General features: G+C 43.5%; 2 protein-coding genes across 6 annotated transcripts in view; one reads left to right on the forward strand and one right to left on the reverse strand.

Moving 5' to 3' along the window:
* Nucleotides 1–23,094, reverse strand: part of DCTN4 (dynactin subunit 4) — a 143,554-nt gene that overhangs the window by 56,285 nt on the left and 64,175 nt on the right. For 2 of the 5 annotated variants that reach the window (XM_081495861.1, XM_081495862.1), the window contains one exon: nucleotides 5,917–6,067. The exons of the other annotated variants lie outside the window; for them this stretch is intronic. In XM_081495861.1, coding sequence (XP_081351987.1) covers nucleotides 5,917–6,012 — 96 coding nt within the window. In that variant the 5' untranslated portion in view covers nucleotides 6,013–6,067. The remainder of the gene's footprint in view (nucleotides 1–5,916; nucleotides 6,068–23,094) is intronic. 5 annotated transcript variants of the gene reach the window in all.
* On the forward strand, nucleotides 560–22,248 carry SMIM3 (small integral membrane protein 3). Its single transcript, XM_081495871.1, has 2 exons — nucleotides 560–818; nucleotides 20,935–22,248. The coding sequence occupies exon 2, from the start codon at nucleotides 20,946–20,948 to the stop codon at nucleotides 21,126–21,128; it is 183 nt and encodes a 60-aa protein (XP_081351997.1). The 5' UTR covers nucleotides 560–818; nucleotides 20,935–20,945; the 3' UTR covers nucleotides 21,129–22,248.

A 23,094-nucleotide genomic window follows, 5' to 3' on the forward strand; every position in this document is an offset into this window, starting at 1 on the left:
CACTGGAATCTAATGGGCCTTAAGATTGGGCCCTTTCACTGTTAGCATAAAATAAACAGGAGACGCAGAAGCAAGTTACAGCAGACAACCAACCAACTTCATAGTGGCCCTCCAACTCTGTCCCTACAACAGGACTGGGAGGCAGGTGTTACTGCCCCCATTTTACAGAGAAAACAACTGTCAGGAAGATGAAGCCTCTTGTTAAGGATCCTATGCTCAGTACATTGCAAAGGAGGAGCTTTGAGTTCTGCTCCTTGATTCAAACCTCCATTCGAACCAAACTCCACCTTTCCCACGTACAAGACTACAGCTGGAAAGGATCACAGAGGACACATTTTAGGTCAACTCTCTCTCGGTTTACAATACAAGGGAATGAGACCCTCAACAGAAGTGATTGCTAAAGTCACAAGGCGTGTGCGTGACAAGCTGCACTCTCGGGAGCCAAGACTCAGTTTCTTCTTTCCTGTGCAGCCTCCTGGGGAGCTGGGGGAGGGGCTGCAGCTGCCGGGGCCCTGGCGTTCCGGGGAGGTCCCTGGCGGCCGTACATTCCACAACCTCCGGAGCACAGCGAGCCGGGTGCCGAGCTGCGCGTGCCGGCCACTCCTGCGCGCTCCCGCCTGTCCGCAGCTACGAGCTACCCCGCACGTTGACGGCCGAGGTCGGAGGACCAGGGGTCGCATCCCGCTGCTGGAGCCCGCCGTCCCAGGACATCTAGAGAAGCGTTCCAGCTGCCTCTGCCCCAGAAACTTTTCGCAGACCTGGCACGATCCAGCAGCGGCGGTGGCCGCGGGTTTTCAAAGCAGCTGCGCGGATCTCGGGTGAGTGGGGTCATCGGGTGCCTTTCGTGGGCTCCGGCTCTCGTGCTATCTCTACCCAAGTGCCCTCCCAACTGCCTTCTTTTTGTACGCCCCCCCCCCGCCCCATTTCTCCCTCTTCACCACTTTTGCTTTTTCTTTTCTCCTTCTGTCCGCCCTTAAGTTCCAGCGACCTTCGGCGCTCGATCTTGGGCCTCCCTGGAGGCCAGAGGTCGTATGGGTGGGCTCTAGCCCTCCGGGAAGCAGGTCTGTACCGCGTTTCCCTGCCTCTGAGCGTGGTCGGGGGTGGGGGGCGGGTAGGGAAGGGGGAAGCGCGCCCCTTCCTCGAGCAGGTTCTGCTATCTCTTTGCTCTACGGTCGCGGCGGCGGAGCTCGACTCCCCGGCCTGAGCACCCGCTGTGGGCGCTGCGCTGGCACTTTGGGGCTTTGCACCCCCCAGAGCAGCAGGCTCTCTTGTCTTACTTTTCTCAGAGCCCTGCGTGGAAGGCGCCCGGAGTTGGGAGTCGGGGGTGGTGGGTTCCAGCCGTGGTCTGTTACTAGCAGTTCTCTGTCTGTGAAATGGAGAAAATACCCTTTGCATTCCGATCAAATGAGAAAGGGAAAGTTCAAAGTATCTTGGAGACAAAGCAGCCTTCCTCTCAAGCTCCCTCCTGCCTTTTTACTTAGGGGTTGTTCCGACTGCCAGTTCTCCGGCACCTCTGACCCCCCTCCACAAATTCCTTGAGGGTAGGCTCTGTCTCTCATCCTCAGCACCTGGCACAGGACGCCCAATACTGCTTACTGAGTGAAAGAGAGATATAAATCGTAAAAACCTCATACAACTGTTAAGGTTGCTTTTTGGATTGAGTGGCCAGGCTGGGCTCTTCCTCAGGCAGCTCCACTTGTTTCTTCCTGACTCACTTGTTCTAGTCTTGCTGGCACCTGGGGGCTCCTGTGTCACCCATTTATCTACAGATTCCCTCAAAGCTCTAGGCTACAGCGGTGAGAGCCCCTCAGTCATTCGATTATGGAAGATTCCCTGATCATCTGCTAGGATCTGTGATCCCACTGTGGGGGGTAAATAGTCCAGAGTCCCGCAGGACTGTAAAGGGGTGGGGTTGGGGGTTGGGGTGGGAAGAACTGTTTCCCTGGGAGTCAGGAAACACTGAGTACCTTGAGGGGTTTCTGTATCTGGACCTTGCCTTCACCATCCCCGTAAAATAAGGAAGTGGAGGTGGAAAAGTTGGGTGTCTGTGGTTAAATTGGATGTGCTTTGGGGGTTTTTCAGGCCACTCAGCAATCCTCTGAGCACATCCGAGACAGCTCAGCTGGGCTTCAGGACATCATGTACTTCTGTAGTAACACACAAGAAAAAAAAAGCCAAGGAGAAGCACTTCTCTGCTCCAGCTGAGACCTCCAGTTTCTAGGGGTTATGAATCATGCCACAGGGGTTGTAAGTCATGCCCCATCAAATCTTCCAAACACTGGACCACTCAGAGCATCAGCACTGTGGGCTCCACCGCAAAAAAGGTCTGGGGATTTCCCGTCTCTGGCCCAGCCTGAGAATCCCTGGGCTGTGGTGAGGTGTTTGAGACAGAAAACCAATTAGATGCTCTGGGGGCTGAATATGGCTGGGTCACATATAGGGCTCTGGGGTGTCAGACTAAGGGGACAATAAGAGGTAGGTACAACCTTAGATGCTTTCCCAGCCATATTCTGACCCTTCTTTTAAGAAGAGTGCTTCTGCTTCTTCTCCATGAAAGCACTTCTTCTGTTTCTTCTTCTATGTTTTAATAGAAACCCAGAAAATATTTCTAAGGACAGAGGATCTTTATCTTGACTGTCTTACACTGTCGCTATTGGCAGTGGTAACAAAGACAGGCACATGTCCTCCCACTCATAGTTTATAAGAGTAAACACTGGTATTACCACACCCTGCTGACCCCTGCCTGGTTGGCCAGGTAAGCTGAATAATGTAACAATAATCATATTTGTTGTTGTTTAGTTGCTAAGTTGTGTCCAACTCTTTTGTGACCCCATGGACTGTAGCCCGCCAGACTCCTCTGTCCATGGGATTTCCTGTACAAGAATACTGGAGTGGGTTACCATTTCCCAGAGGATCTTCCTGATCCAGGGATCAAACATGCATCTCCTGCATTGGCAGTGGATTCTTTACCACTGAGCCACCTGACATTTACTGAGCGCTTGTTACTAGCCAGATATTATTCTAAGTATTTTACATGTATTAACTCATTTAGTCTTTACCATAATTCTATAAGGTAGGGATCATCATTGCATCCATTTTATAGATGAGGAAACTGGGGTCCAGAGAGAGTGGCTCACACATATCACACAGGAAATAAGTGGCAGAGCTGCAATTTGAACCCAGGCCGTTTGGCTTCGAGGCCTATGCTCTGAACCTCATTGCAATTGAGGGGATCTAGGTTCAGATCTTGCCTCTGTCAGTTACTAACAGGGTGACCTGGGGGAGTTAAGTGAGAATTTGGCAGCCTCTGGACCAGTGAATCACTAGGGCCCCTAGTATCAGTTCAGCTCACTCACAGACAGTGAACCTCAAGTGACAGTGGTGTCCATCTGGCGTAAAGATTAAGAATTAGGGAAACAGGAAGGGTAACAGGTCAGAATTATAACTTCTTGGCGTATCAGAAAACAGCAAAACAGATCCAGTGACTAAATTGTGTACTTCAAACTGCTTAGTTGTGTACACATACAGCTTCGTTATTTTGGTGATTTGGATCCTGGTGGGCTAATTGGGCATGTGAATTGCTGATGACCCACTGCATAGGATAGGATAGGGAAAAAGACATGGAAGAGGGAGACGAAAAGACAGAGAAGCCAACTGGGCTCCCTAGATCAGTTACAATTAAGATGACACGTTTGGCATACACATCTCTCCTAACTCCCTGCCTCAGGCTGACACTGACACTCAGGGCTTTTCAACAAACCTCTATAGGGAGGGAAGATCCTTCTTAACTTGGTGCTCTGGCCTCTACTGAGGGACTGTGAAACATCTGTCTAGCCCTCCCAGACTTCCCGCTTCCTTCTTCTTGGTCAGAGAAGTAACGAGGGGGCAAAACAGGAGACCTTTCTCTTTGAGTGCCCTGGTGGCATCTTAGGGAACATCTTGGGGCTTTTTAAAGATTCATCTTTTCCCTTACTCTTTTCTAGGTTTTCTTGAATGGTTGCCAACCCAACACCATCCTGACTGGGGCAGGGCTCTAGGGGCAGCAGAGTCAGTCTTTGAGAGCTGGCCCTTTAGAGGTCACCTTGTCCATCCTCTCCTATTGACCTACAGGAAACTGAAGCTCAGTTTGAAAGAGGAAAATATTTAGGATCGCACCCTGCATTCATTTTCTAATGCTGTAACAAATCACCACAAATTTAATGGCTTCAAATATATTGTAATACAGTCCTAGCAATCATAGGTCTAGTATGGGTCTCCTTAGAGTAAATCAAGGCATCATCAGCTTGCGTTTCCTTCTGGAGCTTTGAGGGGACTTAGTCCCCTGCTTATTTGAGTTGTTGGTAGAATTCATTTCTGTGGTTGTAAGACCAAGGTCACTGTTTTCTTGCTGGGTGCAAGCTGAGGAGCATTCCCTGCTTCTCCAGCCACTGCATTCCTTGGCTCATAGCCCCCTTTCTCCATCTTCAAAGTAAGCAACAGTGAGTCAGATCCTTTTCCTGTCGTATTTCTCCCACTCTTCTGCCTTCCTTTTCACTTTTAAAGATGCATGTGAGTAGATTGGGTTCACCTAGATAATCAGGCTAATCTCCCCATCTCAAAGTCCTTAACTTCAATCACATCTGTAAAGTCCCTTTGCCTATTCTCTTGGCTCCTCCCTCTGAGTCATGCTTCCTTGTTCATATTCAAGGTTTTGAGGACCAGGACGTGGACATCTCTGTGGGGTCATCTTTCTGCCTACCATATACAGCGAGGCCCACTTTAGGAGAGTGACTTGTTCTGGATCACACATCTTGGCAGGAGATTTCCACCACTGTGGTGCATGCACTTGCAGCTCTATCGATGAGACCCCTCTTCCCCCCAGTCGGCCAACAGTCCACCTCATGGAGAGTCTCCTTTGTCAGCCCAGCAGCAGCAGGCACTTAGTCAGGGGCAAATAGCAATGATGGACGGTGGAGGCTTAAACAGGATACTGTGGATTTGGGCCTGGGTTTCTCCTCTGCTGGCTCCCTGCTGATTTCTAAGACTCTGTGATTGGCTGGGTCAGATGGTACGTGCAGTCTTGAATAGCTCTGGCTTGATTTCTGATGTCTTTGAAATATCTTGGTGTTTTTCCATTTTTCCAGCCACAGAAGAGCAGATAGAAACTCAGGCAGGGAATAACTCTTTATACTGTTAAGAATTTTGAAGGCGATAGAAGCCAATTGGGGTAAAATGAGAACAGAGTTCTCTCCAGAGACCTGGGGTCACTGGAGAAAATCCTCTGGTTTGATTTGTTTCACATTTTTGATACTTGTGTGTCCTGCCCATTCCTTCCTCTGGCCCTTTTCTTTGGAACAAAGGTCCCTGGTGAAATGGACTCCTCGCTGAGTTGGTAAATGCTTGAAGCTAACTATAACACTGTTTCCAAGAGTAAATATGAGGCTGGGATGGCCATTTCACACTGGGCTTGGCATGAGGAGTCCCCTCCCCTTTTATCAGCCTCCCTGTCCTCTTTAGAGAACAGTGAGAGAAAAGTCCATATTCTGGGCAGCAACTCCCCAACCCCTACACCTACCTCAATGCCCAGCTCCTGAGCACAAGGAATTGAAACTTGAATTTGAACCACCAGCCCAAGAAAGTCAGGAGGAGGGAAGTCTAGAGGATATTATTCAGAAAGGCCAGTGCTTGTTCCTCTAGTACATACAGGGTGACCTGGGAAAGAAAGAGGCCCCATAATCCTTTGGGAATGTACAGAGATCAAATCAGAGGGTGTCATTTTACTTAAAAGATAACGTTCTGACTTTAAGGTCATTGAACGGGGGTAAGCATCCTTTCTGGACCTCCCCCACTCAGTTCCAGGAGTTAAGATCAAATCTAATGTTTCCCAGCCTGTCCATATTCATTTCTTTGTCAGTCTTATATTCATTGGACACTTACTGTGTGATAGGGCCAGTGATGGGTGCTGAGGGAACAGCAGTGAACAAAAGACTTCTCTCTTCTTTGTATTTGCTTCTTCTCTCTTTGTATTTGCATTTGAGTCAGCAAAGATGGCCAATAAAAACAAACAAGCAAACAGGCTAATCTGAGGCTGTGAAAAGTGTGTGAAGAAAATAAAACAAGGTATGAGACAGAGAATGGCTGGTGGATGAAGGTGGTAATTTAATAGAGGGGGTCTGGAAAGGCTTTTTCAAAGACGTAACGTTTAAAAGTTGAGGTTGTGGTCATTGAGACACTGCATGTTGAAGGGAATATCTAAGACGATCTAGTGCATTCTAGGAAGGGCGAACAGCAAACAAAAAGGTCTTGAAATGGGACCAGCCCTTGGGATATAAGTCACTAGGTAGCCCAGCTACCAGGTGGCCAGTGGGATCCCTTCTTGGTACTTGAGTTGCCCTCTCTGCTACTGCTAAGTCGCTTCAGTCGTGTCCGACTCTGTGTGACCCCACAGACGGCAGCCTACCAGGCTCTCACGTCCCTGGGATTCTCCAGGCAAGAACACTGGAGTGGGTTGCCATTTCCTTCTCCAATGCAGGAAAGTGAAAAGTGGAAGTGAATTCGCTCAGTCATGCCCGACTTAGCGACCCCATGGACTGTAGCCTGCCAGGCTCCTCCATCCATGGGATTTTCCAGGCAAGAGTACTGGAGTGGGGTGCCATTGCCTTCTCCGGAGTTGCCCTCTCTGTCTGGCCTAAATGCTTCATTCTTTTCTGACAATCTCACCTGCTGTTTCTGAGGGTGGAGCCTCAGGATGAGGTGCTGTGAACTAGGCCATGCAGGTAAACCCCCTAGTCTACTGCCCTGTGAACCATTACTTTGTTGTTCACATTCTGCAAGATGCTTCAAGAGATTCTTCCAGCATCAGTGACTCAGAGCTGGTTCGAGCTGCCTCCTCTGTGGCCTCTGTGTCTAGTGGAAAGGAAACAGCAGCACTGGGTGCTCAGTCAGAGCTATGGACTAAGGCCACACCTTCAGGAAGTCACCTGCCTCTATCTGCCTTTTCTCCCACTGTGGCATAATTAAGCTTGAAGCAGCAGGAAGTCACTTCTTTTATTGCATTCTTCCTTGGAAAACTCCTTGGTGGTAAAACTGGTTGGATAGCCATTGGCAGTCTCTCAAAAGTTAACTGTTAGCTGCAGTTCAGGTGTGGAGAGTGTGAATTTCCGGTGGAAGGTTAAAGATGGGAAGACATCAAAGGCTGTTTGTTTATGAAACTGTCACTGCAGGTTCTTGATCAGACACAGAGCAGTCATGGTGCCTAAACTAAGTGGTAGGGGCCACTGAACTTTGTGTGACTTTAGGAGCTATGGTCACTAGCTCAGTTTAACATTTATGAAGCCCTTACTGGTGGCTCAGACAGTAAAGAATCTTCCTACAATGGGGAGACCTGGGTTTGATCCCTGGGTCGAGAAGATCCCCTGGAGGAGGACATGGCAACCCACTCCAGTATTCTTGCCTGGAGAACCCCATGGACAGAGGAGCCTGGTGGGCTACAGTCCATGGGGTCGCAAAGAGTCGGACACGACTGAGCGACTAAGCACACACACGCTACTGTGTACCAGGCACTGTCCAAGTAAGTGCTTTGTATGCATTAGCTCATTCAACTTCCATGGCATCCCCATGAAGAAGTTACTATTATTAGTTAATATTATTCCCATTTTTACAAATGAAACTGCAGCTTTTAAAGGTTAGGTTTCCTGCCAAAGCCACTAGCATTACATATGCTCCCAATATACCAAGTACCTCATCAGCTCTGGGCTTTGTTGATGATGGTTTTCTACTAACCCTGCTTTTCTCCTCGTTTCTTTCTTTTGAACTCCTACATATATTCAAAGTCCATATCAAAAACCCCACTTTTGGGTCAAGTCTTCTATTTTACGTAGACAAAAACAAAGGCATGAGAATTAATATTTTTTTGAGCATCTATTATTTTCCAGGACTCCATACATATTATCTCCTATTATCCTCACAATAGGATGTTGCAGTGCAATGCTTCTAATGTTCTTATTTGGAAGATGAGAAGATCAAGGTTTAGAGATTTTAAATAATTAGCCCAAAGTCACACTTCTATGGGTGAAAAACAGAATTCAAATCAAGTACTCTTTCTGCTTTTCTTCCTGTTTGGAGATGGCATATGGTTTGTACCTTCAGTCCACTTCTCTGCCTTTCATTGCAATTTGTGACTGTAATTAATGTCCTTTCCTCCAGAAGAATGTGGGCTTCTTAAGGAAAAACACTGTATTTATCTCCACATCTACTCCCCAGTGTTAATCACAGTGCCATGAATGTTTATTGAATTAGACTGAATTGCTACTCTACTAGTTTCATACTTGGACTGGAAAAATAGGTCAGATTAGCCAATGCTGCTGCTGGTTGATTAAAAAAACATCATTAATATGGAGTAAGCATTTATCAGCTTCTGTGGCATCTCAGATGGTAAATAATCTGCCTGCAAGGCAGGAGATTCGGATTCGATTCCTGGGTCGGGAAGATCCCCTGGAGAAGAGAATGGCAACCCACTCCAGTATTCTTGCCTGGAAAATTCCATGGACAGAGGAACCTGGCAGGCTACAGTCCATGGGACTGCAAAGAGTCAGACATAACTGAGCTACTGACACTTTTACTTTCAAGCATCTATCATCTTTGTTGATAAAGTGAAGTACAGTCCAAGTTAGGGATGTTACCAAACTCTAGCCAAAGTGGGTGAATATTTGCTTAGGCCAGAGAGTCCCTATGGTCAGGGATTATTAATCAAAGGATGAACATTTGTAGAGTGCTTACTGTTTGTCAGAACACTACTAAGTACAATATGTGATTATCTCATGGAATTCTCCTTAACTCAATAAGGCAGACTATTATTTTCCCATTTTTGTTTTCAGCTGAGTAAATGGAATCATTAGCAAGTTTAAGTAACTTATTCAAGGCAAGTCAGCTAGAAAGTGGTAAATCTCTTGGATTTAAAACAGCCACATTTAAATACAAGCCAACTGGCCTCCTAGTCTGGCCTTTTAACACTACTCTGTAGTCTGAGTGTTTCAGAAATATTTCCCTGCTGTTTCCAAGTATTCTCTATACTTCTAAGAGCTTCCATCACCTTACCAGATTATAGTAGTCTGAGAATTTGTTGATTTAAGAAATGTTTATTCAGTAACTATACCACTGACTAAAGAGGGAAGGCATTCTGTGAGGAGAACTGTGTTGGGTAAAATCAGTGCTGGGGAAAAACTGGAATCCAGGCAAAGTCCATTCCTCTCCCAGTTTTCAACTTCTATGCATGTTAGCTTTCCCCTCCAGTTTGGTGAAATCTCTCATTACAAGTAGGATTCTGGTGTCTCCCTCTCTTCTCTGATGTTCTTACCCATGGTGAGGAGTAAATAAGTTACAAGGTTTAGCCTTACCTTCTTCACTGGGTTGATTTGTATTTGGACTTTAAGTCAAAGAGATGAACTACAAAGGGTGGAATTATATCCATGAGTGATTCTGACAGGACCCTGCTTTGCTTTTTGGGGGTGTGTCTGTGTGTTCCTGGAAAACCATCTCACTGCCTCACCTTTGAGGAAGTTGCTTAGGACTCTGAGCCTAAAGTTTCCCCTAGGTGTTTACACAGTAAAATGGTATAGTCAAGAAGTCCATGGAAAACAGTATGGAGGTTTCTCAGAAAACTAAAAATAGAATTACTATATGATTTAGCAGTCCCACTCCTGGGCATATATCTGGACAAAACTTTAATCCAAAATGATACATGCGCCCCTGTGTTCATAGCAGCACTATTCACAATAGCCAAGACATAGAAACGACCTAAATGTCCACTGATAGATGAGTGGATAAAGATGTGGTGAGTGAAGTGTGAAAGTTGCTCAGTCATGTCTGACTCTTTGTGACCCCATGGACTATACAGTCCATGGAATTCCCCAGGCCAGAATACTGGAGTGGGTAGCCTTTCCCTTCTCCATGGGATCTTCCCAACCCAGGGATTGAACCCAGGTGTCCCTCATGGCAGGCAGATTCTTTACCAGCTGAGCCACAGGGGAAGCCCAAAGATATGGTTCATATATACAATGGAATACTACTCAGCCATAAAAAATACTGAAATATTGCCATTTGCAGCAACATAGATGCAACTAGAGATTATCATACTAAGTGAAGTAATTTAGAAACAGAAAGACAAATACCATATGATATCACTTATATGTGGAATCTAAAATATGACACAAATGAACCTACCTATGAAACACAAACAGACCACAAACATAGAGATCAGACTTGTTGTTGCCAAGGGGGAGGAAGTTGGGGGAGGGATGGAGTGGGAGGTTGGGGTTAGCGGATGTAAGCTATTGTGTATAGAATGGATAACACTAAGGTCCTACTGTGTAGCACAGAGGACTATATTCATTATCCTATGATAAACCATAATGGAAAAGAATATGAGGAAGAATATATATGTATAACTTGAGTCACTTTGCTATACAGCAGGAATTAACACAACGTTGTAAATCAACTATACTTCAATAAAAAACAAGGAAGCCTGGCTGGCTCTCATTCTTTATATTAGTTTATTCTATATATTTAGTTTATATATACTTTATATTAGTATATTAGTTTATATTAGTTTATTCTCTATCACTGCTTACTCCAACCTGATGCCCCACTGTCTTCTCCTGACTCCCATCTGAAATGGGATAGTGATGGAGTTGAAAAAGAGCACTGCAAATCTGGAGACCTGAGTTGTCCCCTGAGTCCTGCCATTAAATTGCTTTGGTGACTTTGGGTAAGTCAGGTCCTTCATCTGTAAAACGGAAGGTAGACTAAAGTAGCTAGTGTCTAAGTCCTGTGTGGATTTCTAGAATATCATTGGTTTGTAGAAGTTTCATCTCCACAAAACAAGCCCAGTAGGATGTAATGTTGCTGTATGAGTTTTCTGTTGCTGCCGTAACAAATTACCACACTTTAGTGGCTTAAAACATACTTTCATAATCTTCCAAGTTTCCTTGGGTCAGGAGTCCAAATACAGTTTAGCTGGGTCCTTACAGAGATGCAGTCAAGATGTCAGCCAGGCTGCTCTGTCATCTGGGGGACCCAATAGGGAAGAATCTGCCCACAAGCTCTTTCAGGTTGTTGGTAGACTTGTTTCTTGCACCTCAAGACCAGCAGAAAAGTATTGTTGACCTAGGGAAGGTTTTAGCCTTCTTTTAGACTTCCACATTATTAAGTCAGACCCACCCAAGGTAATCTTTCTGATTACTTTAAAGCCAGCAGTTCTGGAACCTTAATTACATCTGCAAAATCCCTCACCCTTGTTATGTGACCTAACCTAATCACAGGGTAACTCTAGGGAACAGACTGTGGGAGCCATCTTAGAATTCTGCTTCCTGCCATTGTTTTACAGAAATAGCCTGTTTGCTGTTGTAACTGGAGCATATTCTTTCCTGAGTCAGGTCAAATGACTTAGCATGTGAAATCAGTTCTAAAACTTACTTGGTCCTACACTAAAACTACCCTGCTTTGAACTTGCTTTTGGAACACAATATATTATGCTTCCCTTTATTCTTACATAATTATCCTTCAAGTTATTTTCTTCCAATACTGTTCATGAATATATAGTTATGCATTGTTGTTGTACTAGTTGCTCAGTCATGTTCAACTCTTTGCAACCCCATGGGCTGTAGCCTGCCAGGCTCCTCTGTCTATAGGATTCTGCAGGCAAGAATATTGGAGTTTGTTGCCATTCCTTTCTCCAGGGGGTCTTCCTGACCCAGGATTCAAACCCAGGTCTCCTGCATTGTAGACAGATTCTTTATCATCTGAGCTATTGAGGAAATAATTTAAATTTAACTTATTTTAAATTAGTTTTTCTATTTGAAATCATATATTGTAAAAAAAAAATACTAATGTTAAGAGGTCATCTTTGTCTTTAGGTGATTCTTAAAATTATTTTGTTCCATCAATATTTGAGAGAGATGTATTGAACTCCCCCACCATAATTGTAAATTTGTCTATTTTTCTGATAATTCTGAGATTAGGTATATAAAAATAAAAAATCATTGAGTCTTTTGGTATCTCCAGTTATACTTTTTACTTAAATGTCTACTTTGTTCAATGGTAAAACAGCTCTACTAGTTTACAGAATTCATTCAGTTCAGTTCAGTTCCTCAGTTGTGTCCGACTCTTTGTGACCCCATGAATCACAGCACGCCAGGCCTCCCTGTCCATCACCAACTCACAGAGTCTACCCAAACCCATGTCCATCGAGTCGGTGATGCCATCCAGCCATCTCATCCTCTGTCATCCCCTTCTCCTCCTGCCCCCAATCCTTCCCAGCATCAACGTCTTTTCCAGTGAGTCAACTCTTCGCATGAGGTGGCCAAAGTATTGGAGTTTCAGCTTCAACATCAGTCCTTCCAATGAACACCCAGGACTGATCTCCTTTAGGATGGACTAGTTGGATCTTCTTGCAGTCCAAGGGACTCTCAAGAGTCTTCTCCAACACCACAGCTCAAAAGCATCAATTCTTCGGTGCTCAGCTTTCTTCACCGTCCAACTCTCACATCCATACATGACCACTGGAAAAACCATAGCCTTGACTAGACAGACCTTTGTTGGCAAAGTAATGTCTCTGCTTTTAAATATGCTATCTAGGTTGGTCATAACCTTCCTTCCAAGGAGTAAGCGCCTTTTAATTTCATGGCTGCAATCACCATCAGCAGTGATTCTGGAGCCCCCCAAAATAAAGTCTGACACTGTTTCCCCATCTATTTCCCATGAAGTGATGGGAGCAGATGCCATGATCTTAGTTTTCTGAACGTTGAGCTTTAAGCCAACTTTTTCACTCTCCTCTTTCCCTTTCATCAAGAGGCTCTTTAGTTTTTCTTCACTTTCTGCCATAAGGGTGGTGTCATCTGCATATCTGATGTTATTGATATTTCTCCTGGTAATCTTGATTCCAGCTTGTGTTTCTTCCAGCCCAGCATTTCTCATGATGTACTCTGCATATAAGTTAAATAAGCAGGGTGACCATATACAGCCTTGATGTACTCCTTTTCCTATTTGGAACCAGTCTGTTGTTCCATGTCCAGTTCTAACTGTTGCTTCCTGACCTGCATACAGGTTTCTCAAGAGACAGGTCATGATAGATGGTATTTCTTTTGTTTCCAATTACTTTCAATATTTCTGAACCCCCATGTGTCTCTTGTAAAAAGTATTTATATTTTTATATACTCTGATAGTTTTTGTTAGTTTTGGTTTAAATCTACTATTCTTTATGTGCTTTCTATTTGTTTCACATGTTCTATTTTTCCCCCTCTTTCTCTTGTTGTACTGATTTACTACTTTTAAATGGCTACCCTAGAGATTACAATATACATCCTTAATTTCACAGAGTTCAGTGTTATTGGTTATTTTGCCCTTTCCCAGAAAATAAGAACACTTTGATTCTGTTTCTTCTCCTTATTTATTATTATTGAATATTTAAATTTTATGTTATCTGAAATTTTATTTCATCTTAATTCTCAGTTATTTTTGTTCACTTTAAAGAAGTCATTGTTTTCTAGATTCCATTGTTTCTGATGAGATGTTAGCTATCAGTCTAATTGGTTTTCACTTGAATATAATCTTTTTTTCCTTTGTCTTTGATTTTCAGCAGATTTACTATGATGATGCACCTAACTAGGGATTTCACTTGATCTAACTAGAACTTTATAGGGCTTCTTGAGTTTGTGAATTCATATCTTTCATCAGCTTTCAAAAATTCTGCTATTTCTTACTCTAATGTTTTTTCTTCCCCATTCTATCTTCTCTCTTTCTAGGACTCCAATTACATGGATTTGTATTGTGTCACTGTTTCCTCTATATCCCTCACCCAGTTTATTTTTCATCCTTTTATTTCCCTGCATCATCATATTTTTTTCCCTCTGATCCTCCAGTTCACTAATTCTTTTTTCAGCTATGTTTCATCTGTTGTTAAGCCCATTCACTGAATTTTTATTTTCAATTATTGTGTTCTTCAGTTCTAGAATTTCTATTTGGCTCTTTTAAAAAACCTGTTGTGTTCTTTCTTATAGTTTTCAGTTCTCTGTCAAAATTCTCAATCTTATTTTCTCCTCAAACATATTAATCAGAGTTACTTAAAATGTGTGTGTCTGACAACTCCAATATCTAGAGCCCCTGTAAGTCTTTTTCTATTGTTTGTTGTTTCTGGTGTTTACATTCTAGTCATTTTGTCTTTTTTCATTGCTACTTATTTTTAGTTATGATTGGACATTATATTTCAGTAAGAAATTTGAATAAAAGTTTGAATTGTGCTGTTATCTCCTCTACAGTGGATATAAGTTTGCTTCTGCCAGACACCTGTAGGTACTAGCAATCTAGAACAAGCTTAATTGAATTTCAAGGACTGTGATGATTCAAAGCTGGGTTGCATGCAGTCTTAGGGATTAGTATACTTCTTGTTCACTCTTAGCACTAAGAGTGCTCTTTGAAGTCCAAACCCAAAATGCAAGGGTTTTACTCTCTCTGCCTTGGCAGTCTTATACTCCTGAGTCTGTCAGAAACACTGTTAGTTTCCGTCCTTCACTAAGGGAGATGCTGTTTCAAATACCAGGCTTACCTCCCTGGATTTGTCTTCTCCCAGATCTTAGCCTCGTAATCCTTCATTATTTTGCTATTTCTTAGTGCTTTTGAGCAGATGTTTTTTTTGGTCTAATTTTTCTAGTTGTCCTCGGTAAGAAAACAGGTCAAAATTATATAGCTTGACATTACCAGAAATGAAAATCCTGATCTTTACAGATTCCATCTCTTTTTCTTTTTTTTAATTGAGGTATTCAGTTCATTTCAGTCGCTCAGTCATGTCCGACTCTTTGCGACCCCATGAATTGCAGCACGCCAGGCCTCTCTGTCCATCACCAACTCCTGGAGTCCACCCAAACCCATGTCCATTGAGTCAGTGATGCCATCCAACCATCTCATCCTCTGTCGACCCCTTCTTCTCCTGCCCTCAATCTTTTCCAGCATCAGGGTCCTTTCAAATGAGTCAGCTCTTCGCATCAGGTGGCCAAACTACTGGAGTTTCAGCTTCAACATCCGTCCTACCAATGAACACCCAGGACTGATCTCCTTTAAGATGGACTGGTTGGATCTCCTTGCAGTCCAACGGACTCTCAAGAGTCTTCTCCAACACCACAGTTCAAAAGCATCAATTCTTTGGCGCTCAGGTTTCTTTATAGTCCAACTCGCACATCCATACATGACTACTGGAAAAACCATAGCCTTTACTAGGTGGACCTTTGTTGACAAAGTAATGTCTCTGCTTTTTCATATGCTGTCTAGGTTGGTCATAAGTTTCCTTCCAAGGAGTAAGCGTCTTTTAATTTCATGGCTGCAATCACCATCTGCAGTGATTTTGGAGCCCAGAAAAATATAGTCAGCCACAGTTTCCATTGTTTCCCCATCTATTTGCCATGAAGTGATGGGATAACTGGCATATAACAATATATCAATTTCAGGTGTACAACATAAATGATTCACAATGTGTATATGCCATAAAATAATCACCACAATAACTCTAGTTACCATCTGTAACCATACAAAGTTACAAAATATATTTTGTGATGAGAACTTTTACGATTTACTCTCATCACTTTTCAAATATGCAATACAATATTCTTGACTATGGTTACCATGCTGCCTATTTTTTAATCAATTTTTTTTATTGTTGAGTTGTATGAGTTCTTTATATATTTTGATTATTGACCCCTTGTCAGATATATGCTTTGCAAATATCTTCTCCCATTTAATAGGTTGCCTTTTTATTTTGCTGATAGTGTCCTTTGCTGTGCAGAAGCTTTTTAGTTTAATGTAGTCCCACAAATATTTTTACTTTTGTCGCTTTTGCCTTTGGAGTCAGATCCAAAGAATCCTTGCCGTCAAGGAGTTTACTGTCTATGCTTTCTTCTAGTTTTATGGTTTTAGGTCTTTAATCTAGTTTGAACTAATTTTTATACATGGTGTAAGATACTAGTCTTGATTCTTTTGCATGTGGCTGTCTAATTTTCCCAGTGCCATTTGTAAAAGAGACTATTCTTTCCTTATTGTATATTCTTGCCCCCTTTGTAGTAAATTGACTATATGTGTGTGGGAGTATTTCTGGGCTCTCTATTCTGTTCCAGTGATCTGTGTGTTCGTTTTTATGCCACTACTATTTTTTTGTGTGTGATTCTTGTGATTTTGGGGCTTCCCTGGTGGCTCAGACAGTAATGAATCTGCCTGCAATGCAGGAGACCTATGTTCGATCCCTGGGTTGGGAAGATCCCCTGGAGAAGGAAATGGCAACCCACTCCAGTATTCTTGCCTGGAGAATCCCATGGACAGAGGAGCCTGGTGGGCCCCATGGGACCTAGACAGAGTTACTAGTCCTGATAGTGCTCAACCAAAAACCTCATTGCTGTATCAGAGAGGTGAAAGTTACTTGTGGGGGAAGGGAGTCTCACAGTTGAAAAGTAGATAGCACAGATGAGACACTTTGAATTCAGTTATTCTAATAGTTCTGACTTGTAAAAAATTTTAATTTATGAAATATATATATATGTATAAATATATATATAGTTGGCACTAGAATATTTGCCAGATGATAGAATTGACTGGAAGGATTATTATTATTTTGTAAATGAACTTTCAGTTGCTTAAGAAAAGTAGTCCCAGAAGTAAAACTTGATCTTTCAGAATCAGGCAGCAGGGAACCTGTACTTTCCTTCCTAGTTTGGACCATATAGACTACTTGATGGATGGGATGAATTTTCTACCTTTGGAGAAGGTACAATGTTTTCCTCCTTTGAAGGAACTACAATTTTTTACTCTTATACTTAGTCTTGTTAGTAGATACAAAATAGTCATTTTGGATTTCTTAACTTTTCCATTTAATTGTCTAAACTGCTTAAATTTGTGGTCTAAAGTGGAGCCAGGGTGTCTCCAGGTCACAGGACAGGTGGTATAGGGCCTGGAAGGCACCCGTGATTGACAATGCAGTAGCTTCTTTGTCCGTTCAAGGTGACTTTAACATAGTCTTTTAGACAAACATATTGAATATATGTTAAAGTTCATCTTTCATTAAAAATGAGGTAAATAGCAGATAAAGTATGCCAGTTTGAGTTAACAAGAATTTAGGCCTGACTGCTGTTTTGCCTCCCATGGTCATAAAAACATTGTATTTTTAATCAATGATAAGGTTAAATTTGTGACATGAATGGTTTGTGCCATATCCTCTGACATGACCTATTAATCAGAAATCACAAGTAATATATCTGCAAAGCAAACAATGAGCTTGTTGATCTATAGTTACTCATTAGATGTATCAAGAACCAGTTTTACATCCTCACAAGGCGCCAATCACCCAGATGCCAGAGGTCAAATAGAAGTCAGCTAGCAGCAGCTTAGCTGAGTTCTGCTTTTTCTCAAGTAAAATTTTCTAGCATGCCATTAATAGTGCTGAACATATGGTTTGTGTAGTCACTATTTGGGGGAAAAATTTTTTTTCTTTCACAGTGGGGAGAGGTGGAAGTGACTGGAATCTCTGTTACGTGGGAGGGAGCAGGTCATCAGAGAGCACGTGGGAGGACTAAGAGGACTGAAACGGGGAGACGGAGCTCCCGGTGCCCTCTGACACCTGGCCACGTGTATGTTCAGCCTTAGAGCCCTGGAATAGTGGCTCCAGAAGGGTCCTCGGAGAACATTACAGCCTGTGGCTTTCAGTCTGTGCTTTGAGAAGCCCAGGGGGTCAAGGAGCAGCTAAACAGTTCTGCTGTACCAAGTGAGCAGGCTGGGCTAAGAGGGGACACCAGAAAAATAGCTGGGAAGAATTATGTTCTCAGATTTTTTCAGTTACAAGAAAAAAAATGACTTCATCATAACATGTATATTTTGGTGTTATGATTTAGTATTGCTTTTAGTTTGAATTGTATATATGAAGGGGGTGGGCACCCTAATGTCTAGTGTTTAATGTCTGCTCTAAGGATATTTATTCAGCTCTGCTGATGGGATAGGACCCCCATCCCACTCTCTCTGGGCCCTCCCCAGCAATCTAGAGCAGCTCCAATTTTATCTGTTTTTGTGATTGGGTTTTAAACAATTTCATGTGTGAGAAAGTAATAGTGGTATAGTCTAGAATACAGATTACAGACAGAGTTCTTTTATTCATCTATTTGTTCTGATTTGTTTCAGTTAGGGTCAGTGATCTGATCAGATTTAGGTCTTTGAGTGATTATTCTGGAAGGGGGTGGGCTTGAAGACGAGGGAAAACCTCAGGACCTCAGTTTTGCCACCTAGTAAACAAGGCTGATGCTAGCTTCAGTGGGTTTTGGTTGTGGATCAGCCTTGGAGCTCAAGTTCCTGTAAATGACAGGTTTTCCTTATGAAAATCAGCCAGGGAGATTATGTGTTCTTGGCATTTGGAGTTCCAGAGACTGTTTGATGTTAATTGGTTTACCGGAAAGGGCTTTTGTGGGGTTCTTTTGGCCCAAGGCAAGCTAGCTATTGATGTAATCAGGAGACCACAACGGATGATTTCCCCCACCCCGTCCCTCTTCAACAGTGTGCGTCTCCTGTGACTCACGCTTCAGTACCTTAGACCTTGGAGAAAGTGACCTTGTTTCTGAGGCTGAGGCAGGGCCGGCCTGTGCCTCTTCCTCCAAGACCTGATAATCCCCCTGCCTGATAATCCGGTGGCCTGGAGAGCCTTGCCAGAGGCTTCTCCTCCATCCTAGAACTTGCCCACATCTGTCCAGACTGACTACAGAGCACAGAGGAATCAGTTCCCACAACATGGAGCTAGGAAGAGTTGTAGAAGCCATAGAGATCATCTGGTCCAGAGGTTCCCAAACCCAGCTGCGTATTCAAATCACCTGGGAAGCTTGGGGAACAAGGCCGTTCTGGAGTCTAATTCAATTCATCTGTAATGGGACCTTGAATCGACATTTTTTAAACTGTCCTAAGGTGGTTTTCACTTAGCATGGTTTATGGCATTTAGTGACTTGGAACAATGTATGGTGTGTAGCAAGCACTGTATATTTGTTAAATAAATGAATGAAAATTGCTGCACAGTGGTCCATTATATGGATATACTCTACTATATACGGCTACTTCTGTTGTGTTGGTTTCTATAGCAAACGTTGCAGAAACAAACTTCCTGGTATGCATGTCTTGGAGGCTGTACTTTGGGTATGGTAATCAGTAAACTTACTTAATGCAACCACAGTAGGCATGGAGCCAAAAAGCATTAAAAAGGAAAGGTTACTGATGCAAGTAGAAGCAGGAAATAGGACTGAAATTGGGAATTTTGCCCAGGACCTTGAATCACAGAATTATAGCTCTTTTATATCTAGAAGGAACCATAGGAGATTGTTCTAGTCTGTGACTTCTGGGCAGGGAATGTATCACACCTGTGGCTTCCAGGTTGCATACTTACCTGGGGAGCCAAAGGGAACTCACTGGAAAAGTGTGTGTCTGGGGGCTGCGGGATCTTTAAAATTTTTGACAGGAATATTGACATTTGACACCTCTCAGACATTGTGCCAACTACTAGTCAAGACAGTTTACAGTTTGACATTAATCATACTGCATTCCTTTTGGTGGTGCTACATTTTGTGATGCTGAGTCTTCGGCGGTTGCGATGATAATAGCAAGCACTGTGCACAAATGAATGAGGAAGAGGAAGTGAGCATGGCCCCGTCCCATCTGACTCCAAAGCTCAAGAAGTTGTGCAGTGCCTCACAGTTGCACACAGGTCGTTAGGAAGTAACTGGCTAAGAATGAAATACAGATTTTTATCTTTCAATTTGTGTGTATTATTTTTTTCAAACAGCCACGCATTTGTTGGGGCATAAATGCTTAGTAAATTGAACCTAACTACATAATAAATGGAACTGCTAGGTATTTCTTTTGGCCTGGAGTGCTGTGAGAAAATTACTGACACAAAGGATGCTGTGAATCAAAAAGTTTGGGGACAACTGATTTACATCTTTTAGCTGCAAGTGAGAGAAACAAAAACTGACACTGGCTTCAGCAAAACCAGAGTATTATTCGCGTATATACCTGGGATGTCCAGGGTTGCAGATGGTATCAGATTGGCTGGGCTGGGGTGCTCACCCGAGGTTGTCAAGACTCCACTTCTCTTTCCGTGTCTAGGACATCCTCTCACACGTTGGTGAGATAGCCCCATGCCCATCCTTTCCAGACTCACATCCTTTCATTTTAGCAATCCCAACAGAAAGAATCATCTTTCTCAATAGTTTGTACATAAAAGTCCTGGGAGGACTTTGGTTGACCTAGCCCTAGTTATTTGCCTATCCCTGAATAGAGGCTATGGAGATTTGTAATGGCCAAGCTTAGGTCACATGTCTTTCCCTGTGCTCAGGTACGTGCCTTAACTAAACCACACAGAAAAGGTAGGTTCTCCAGAAAAGAGGACGTTCTGTTACCAGAAGAGGAGAAAGGATGCAGGACCAAAAACAATGAATTTTCCACCTTACAGATGAGGGAACAGACTGGTGGTATGATAGTTTAACAGTTCAACATGGAGGCTCTGGAGTCCTACCCATCTGGCTTTGCTTCCTTGGGCAAATTAACTACATCTACACCTTTTAAGGCTTTAGTGTCTTCGTCTCTTAAGTGGAAATAACTGAAGATAAAGGCCAAGAAATAAAAAAGCACGACGATAATAGTCCCTACCTCAGAGGGTTGGTGGTTGAAGTAAGGACTGAGTGAGTTAATACACATAAAGTGCTTAGCCTAGGGCCTGGCATATAGGAAGCCCACAGTAAATGAGGCTGTTATTATTATTAATCAGGCAACATCAATAAGTACACAGCAGCTGGTAGGTAACGTACCTTCTGACTCCTAGAGCAGGTTTCTATCCGACTAGGAAGGCAGGGAGAAGGTTCAGAACGGTGATTTGCTCTTTCCTGTTTGTTGCAGGGTGAAGCAGCATGGAAGCCACCAGCCAGATCCCCATGGAAGCTGTGCTCCCCAAGCACATCCTGGACATCTGGGTCATTGTCCTCATCATCCTGGCCACCATTGTCATCATGACCTCCTTGTTGCTGTGCCCGGCCACCGCGGTCATCATCTATCGCATGCGATCCCATCCTGTCCTAAATGGGGCCGTCTGAGAACCTCCCAGGAGGGGCGGGTGAGGGATGAGGACAGCGTCCTGGCCCCCCAGCATTTTCCCCTTTCCCAGAAAAGCAGCAGGGGGAACTTTGCAGCGTGGACTCTGGAGCTCGATATGTGAGGAGACCTGAGTTCTGGCTTTGATTCTGCCACTGGCCAGCGGTGTGAGTTCGGTCCAGGGACCTAATTCCATGAGTTCCAAGTTCCTTATCTTCCAAACGGGGATCATGCTCCCTGCCGTCCTACCTCATGGGGTTGTGAGAACCTATGACCTGGTGGAGGTTAAAGCTTGTTAGTGAGCAGATTCACAGGTGTTAACTGTTGGATGCTGATAAGCTTTGAAGACCCATAGACCCTTATTACTGATGAGAGCCTTCAAGGTGGTGAGGGAGACACTGGGGCAGAGCAACCTTGCCAGTGACCCTCAGGTGAAAGGAAGCAAAAGCACCCTGTCCTCATTCCAAGGGACCAACAGCATGTGGCTCAATGTTATTTTCTTTGAGGTGCCACTCCCTCTAGTTTTCTAATTTGGGAGGGAATTAACTGTGGCAGGGGAGAGAGATGGGTGGATCTTCCCAGGACACCAGAAGCTCTGCCCCCGTGCAATCTGGAGGGGGCTCGACCATTTTTTGGCAATGACAAGGGATCTGGGGTGATGGACCTCATTCTGCATTAGAGTCCCAAAGCTTTGACACTCAAGCAGTGTTGGCAAATGCAGAGTGGCTGAGTTCCCTGGCCAGCTTTCAGGATCTCAGCCCCCATCCCCTGCGAGCCCCTCTGCTCCAGCTCCTGCATAACACATACTCCCTTCATTCCCTCCCACCAGCACTACAACCATTCCAAGGTATAGACTTATATTTTAAGAGATGTTCCCAGGAATTTGAAACTAACTCAAACAACAATGTTTATTTTGAATGCTATGATTTATATTTATATGTATAGAGAGATTTCTGGACTACTCAAGCTTTTTGGCCAAAACTAGGAGCATCTGGAGATTGGTTAAATTATGTAAGCAGATAGCACAGGTTTTCAGGATATTATTGTGTGAAAATGATGCTTTTACTTTGATCTGATTTCATTGATGTACACAATTAATTTCCAATAAAGTGCTAGAATGAACACATCTGAAGTCTTTCTTTATAAACAGCACCTGTTAAACTCAGAGGATTCCACAGAATTTATGGCCTTAGGGACAGGTTGAATGTTGGAACAGAAAGGAAAAGAGGACAATGAAATCGACTTCCAGGAGTCTAGCTAGTGGGTGAGTAGTTGTGCAGTTTACACATAGAATGCAGGGAGAGGAACAGATTTTGGAAGTAAGATGATGAGTTTAGTAGTGGGTTGAGTATGTTGAGTTTGAAGTGCTTGTGATATGCAGGTTGACCCTTTCAGGATGCTACTGGAAACCTGGGGAAACGTCTATGGCTGGGATTATGTTTGGGGGGTATTATCTGTGTATGGTAGATATGCTACACAGGGGGACAGAACACCCAAGCAGAGTACAGACTGGGAGGAGTGAGGTGCCGATGCAGTACTGGCAGGATGGTTAAGAGGAGTGGAAGGGGAAGGGGGGAGGCAAAGCAAGGAGACTGAAAGGTCATGTGACATGAACTATGAGAAGGATGCAATCTTACTTTGTAAGTGAAGGAAGGATGGGAGGTTAGGAAGTGGAGACAGTGGGAACAGATAATTCTTTCCAGGAGTAGAATGTAGTATAGAAGTAAAAGAAGAAGGTTTAGGAGAAAATGGTCAAGGGGGGACAGACATATATGATAAGATTCTGATTGGTTTGCTCAGTACCTCTATTTCAACATGCCTTCCTGGGTGGCAGAGGCTGGAAAGTGAAAAACTATACTGAATGTGAAAAACTCCCATTTTCCTAACTAAACTTTAGCCGGAGATTCACACATGATTTGGCGGTGGTGGTTTAGTTGCTAAGTTGTGTCCAACTCTTTGTGGCCCCAT

The sequence above is a fragment of the Giraffa tippelskirchi genome, chromosome 6, assembly GCF_054371585.1.
Source record: "Giraffa tippelskirchi isolate mGirTip1 chromosome 6, T2T-mGirTip1v1.2.pri, whole genome shotgun sequence".
NCBI classification, from domain to species: domain Eukaryota; kingdom Metazoa; phylum Chordata; class Mammalia; order Artiodactyla; family Giraffidae; genus Giraffa; species Giraffa tippelskirchi.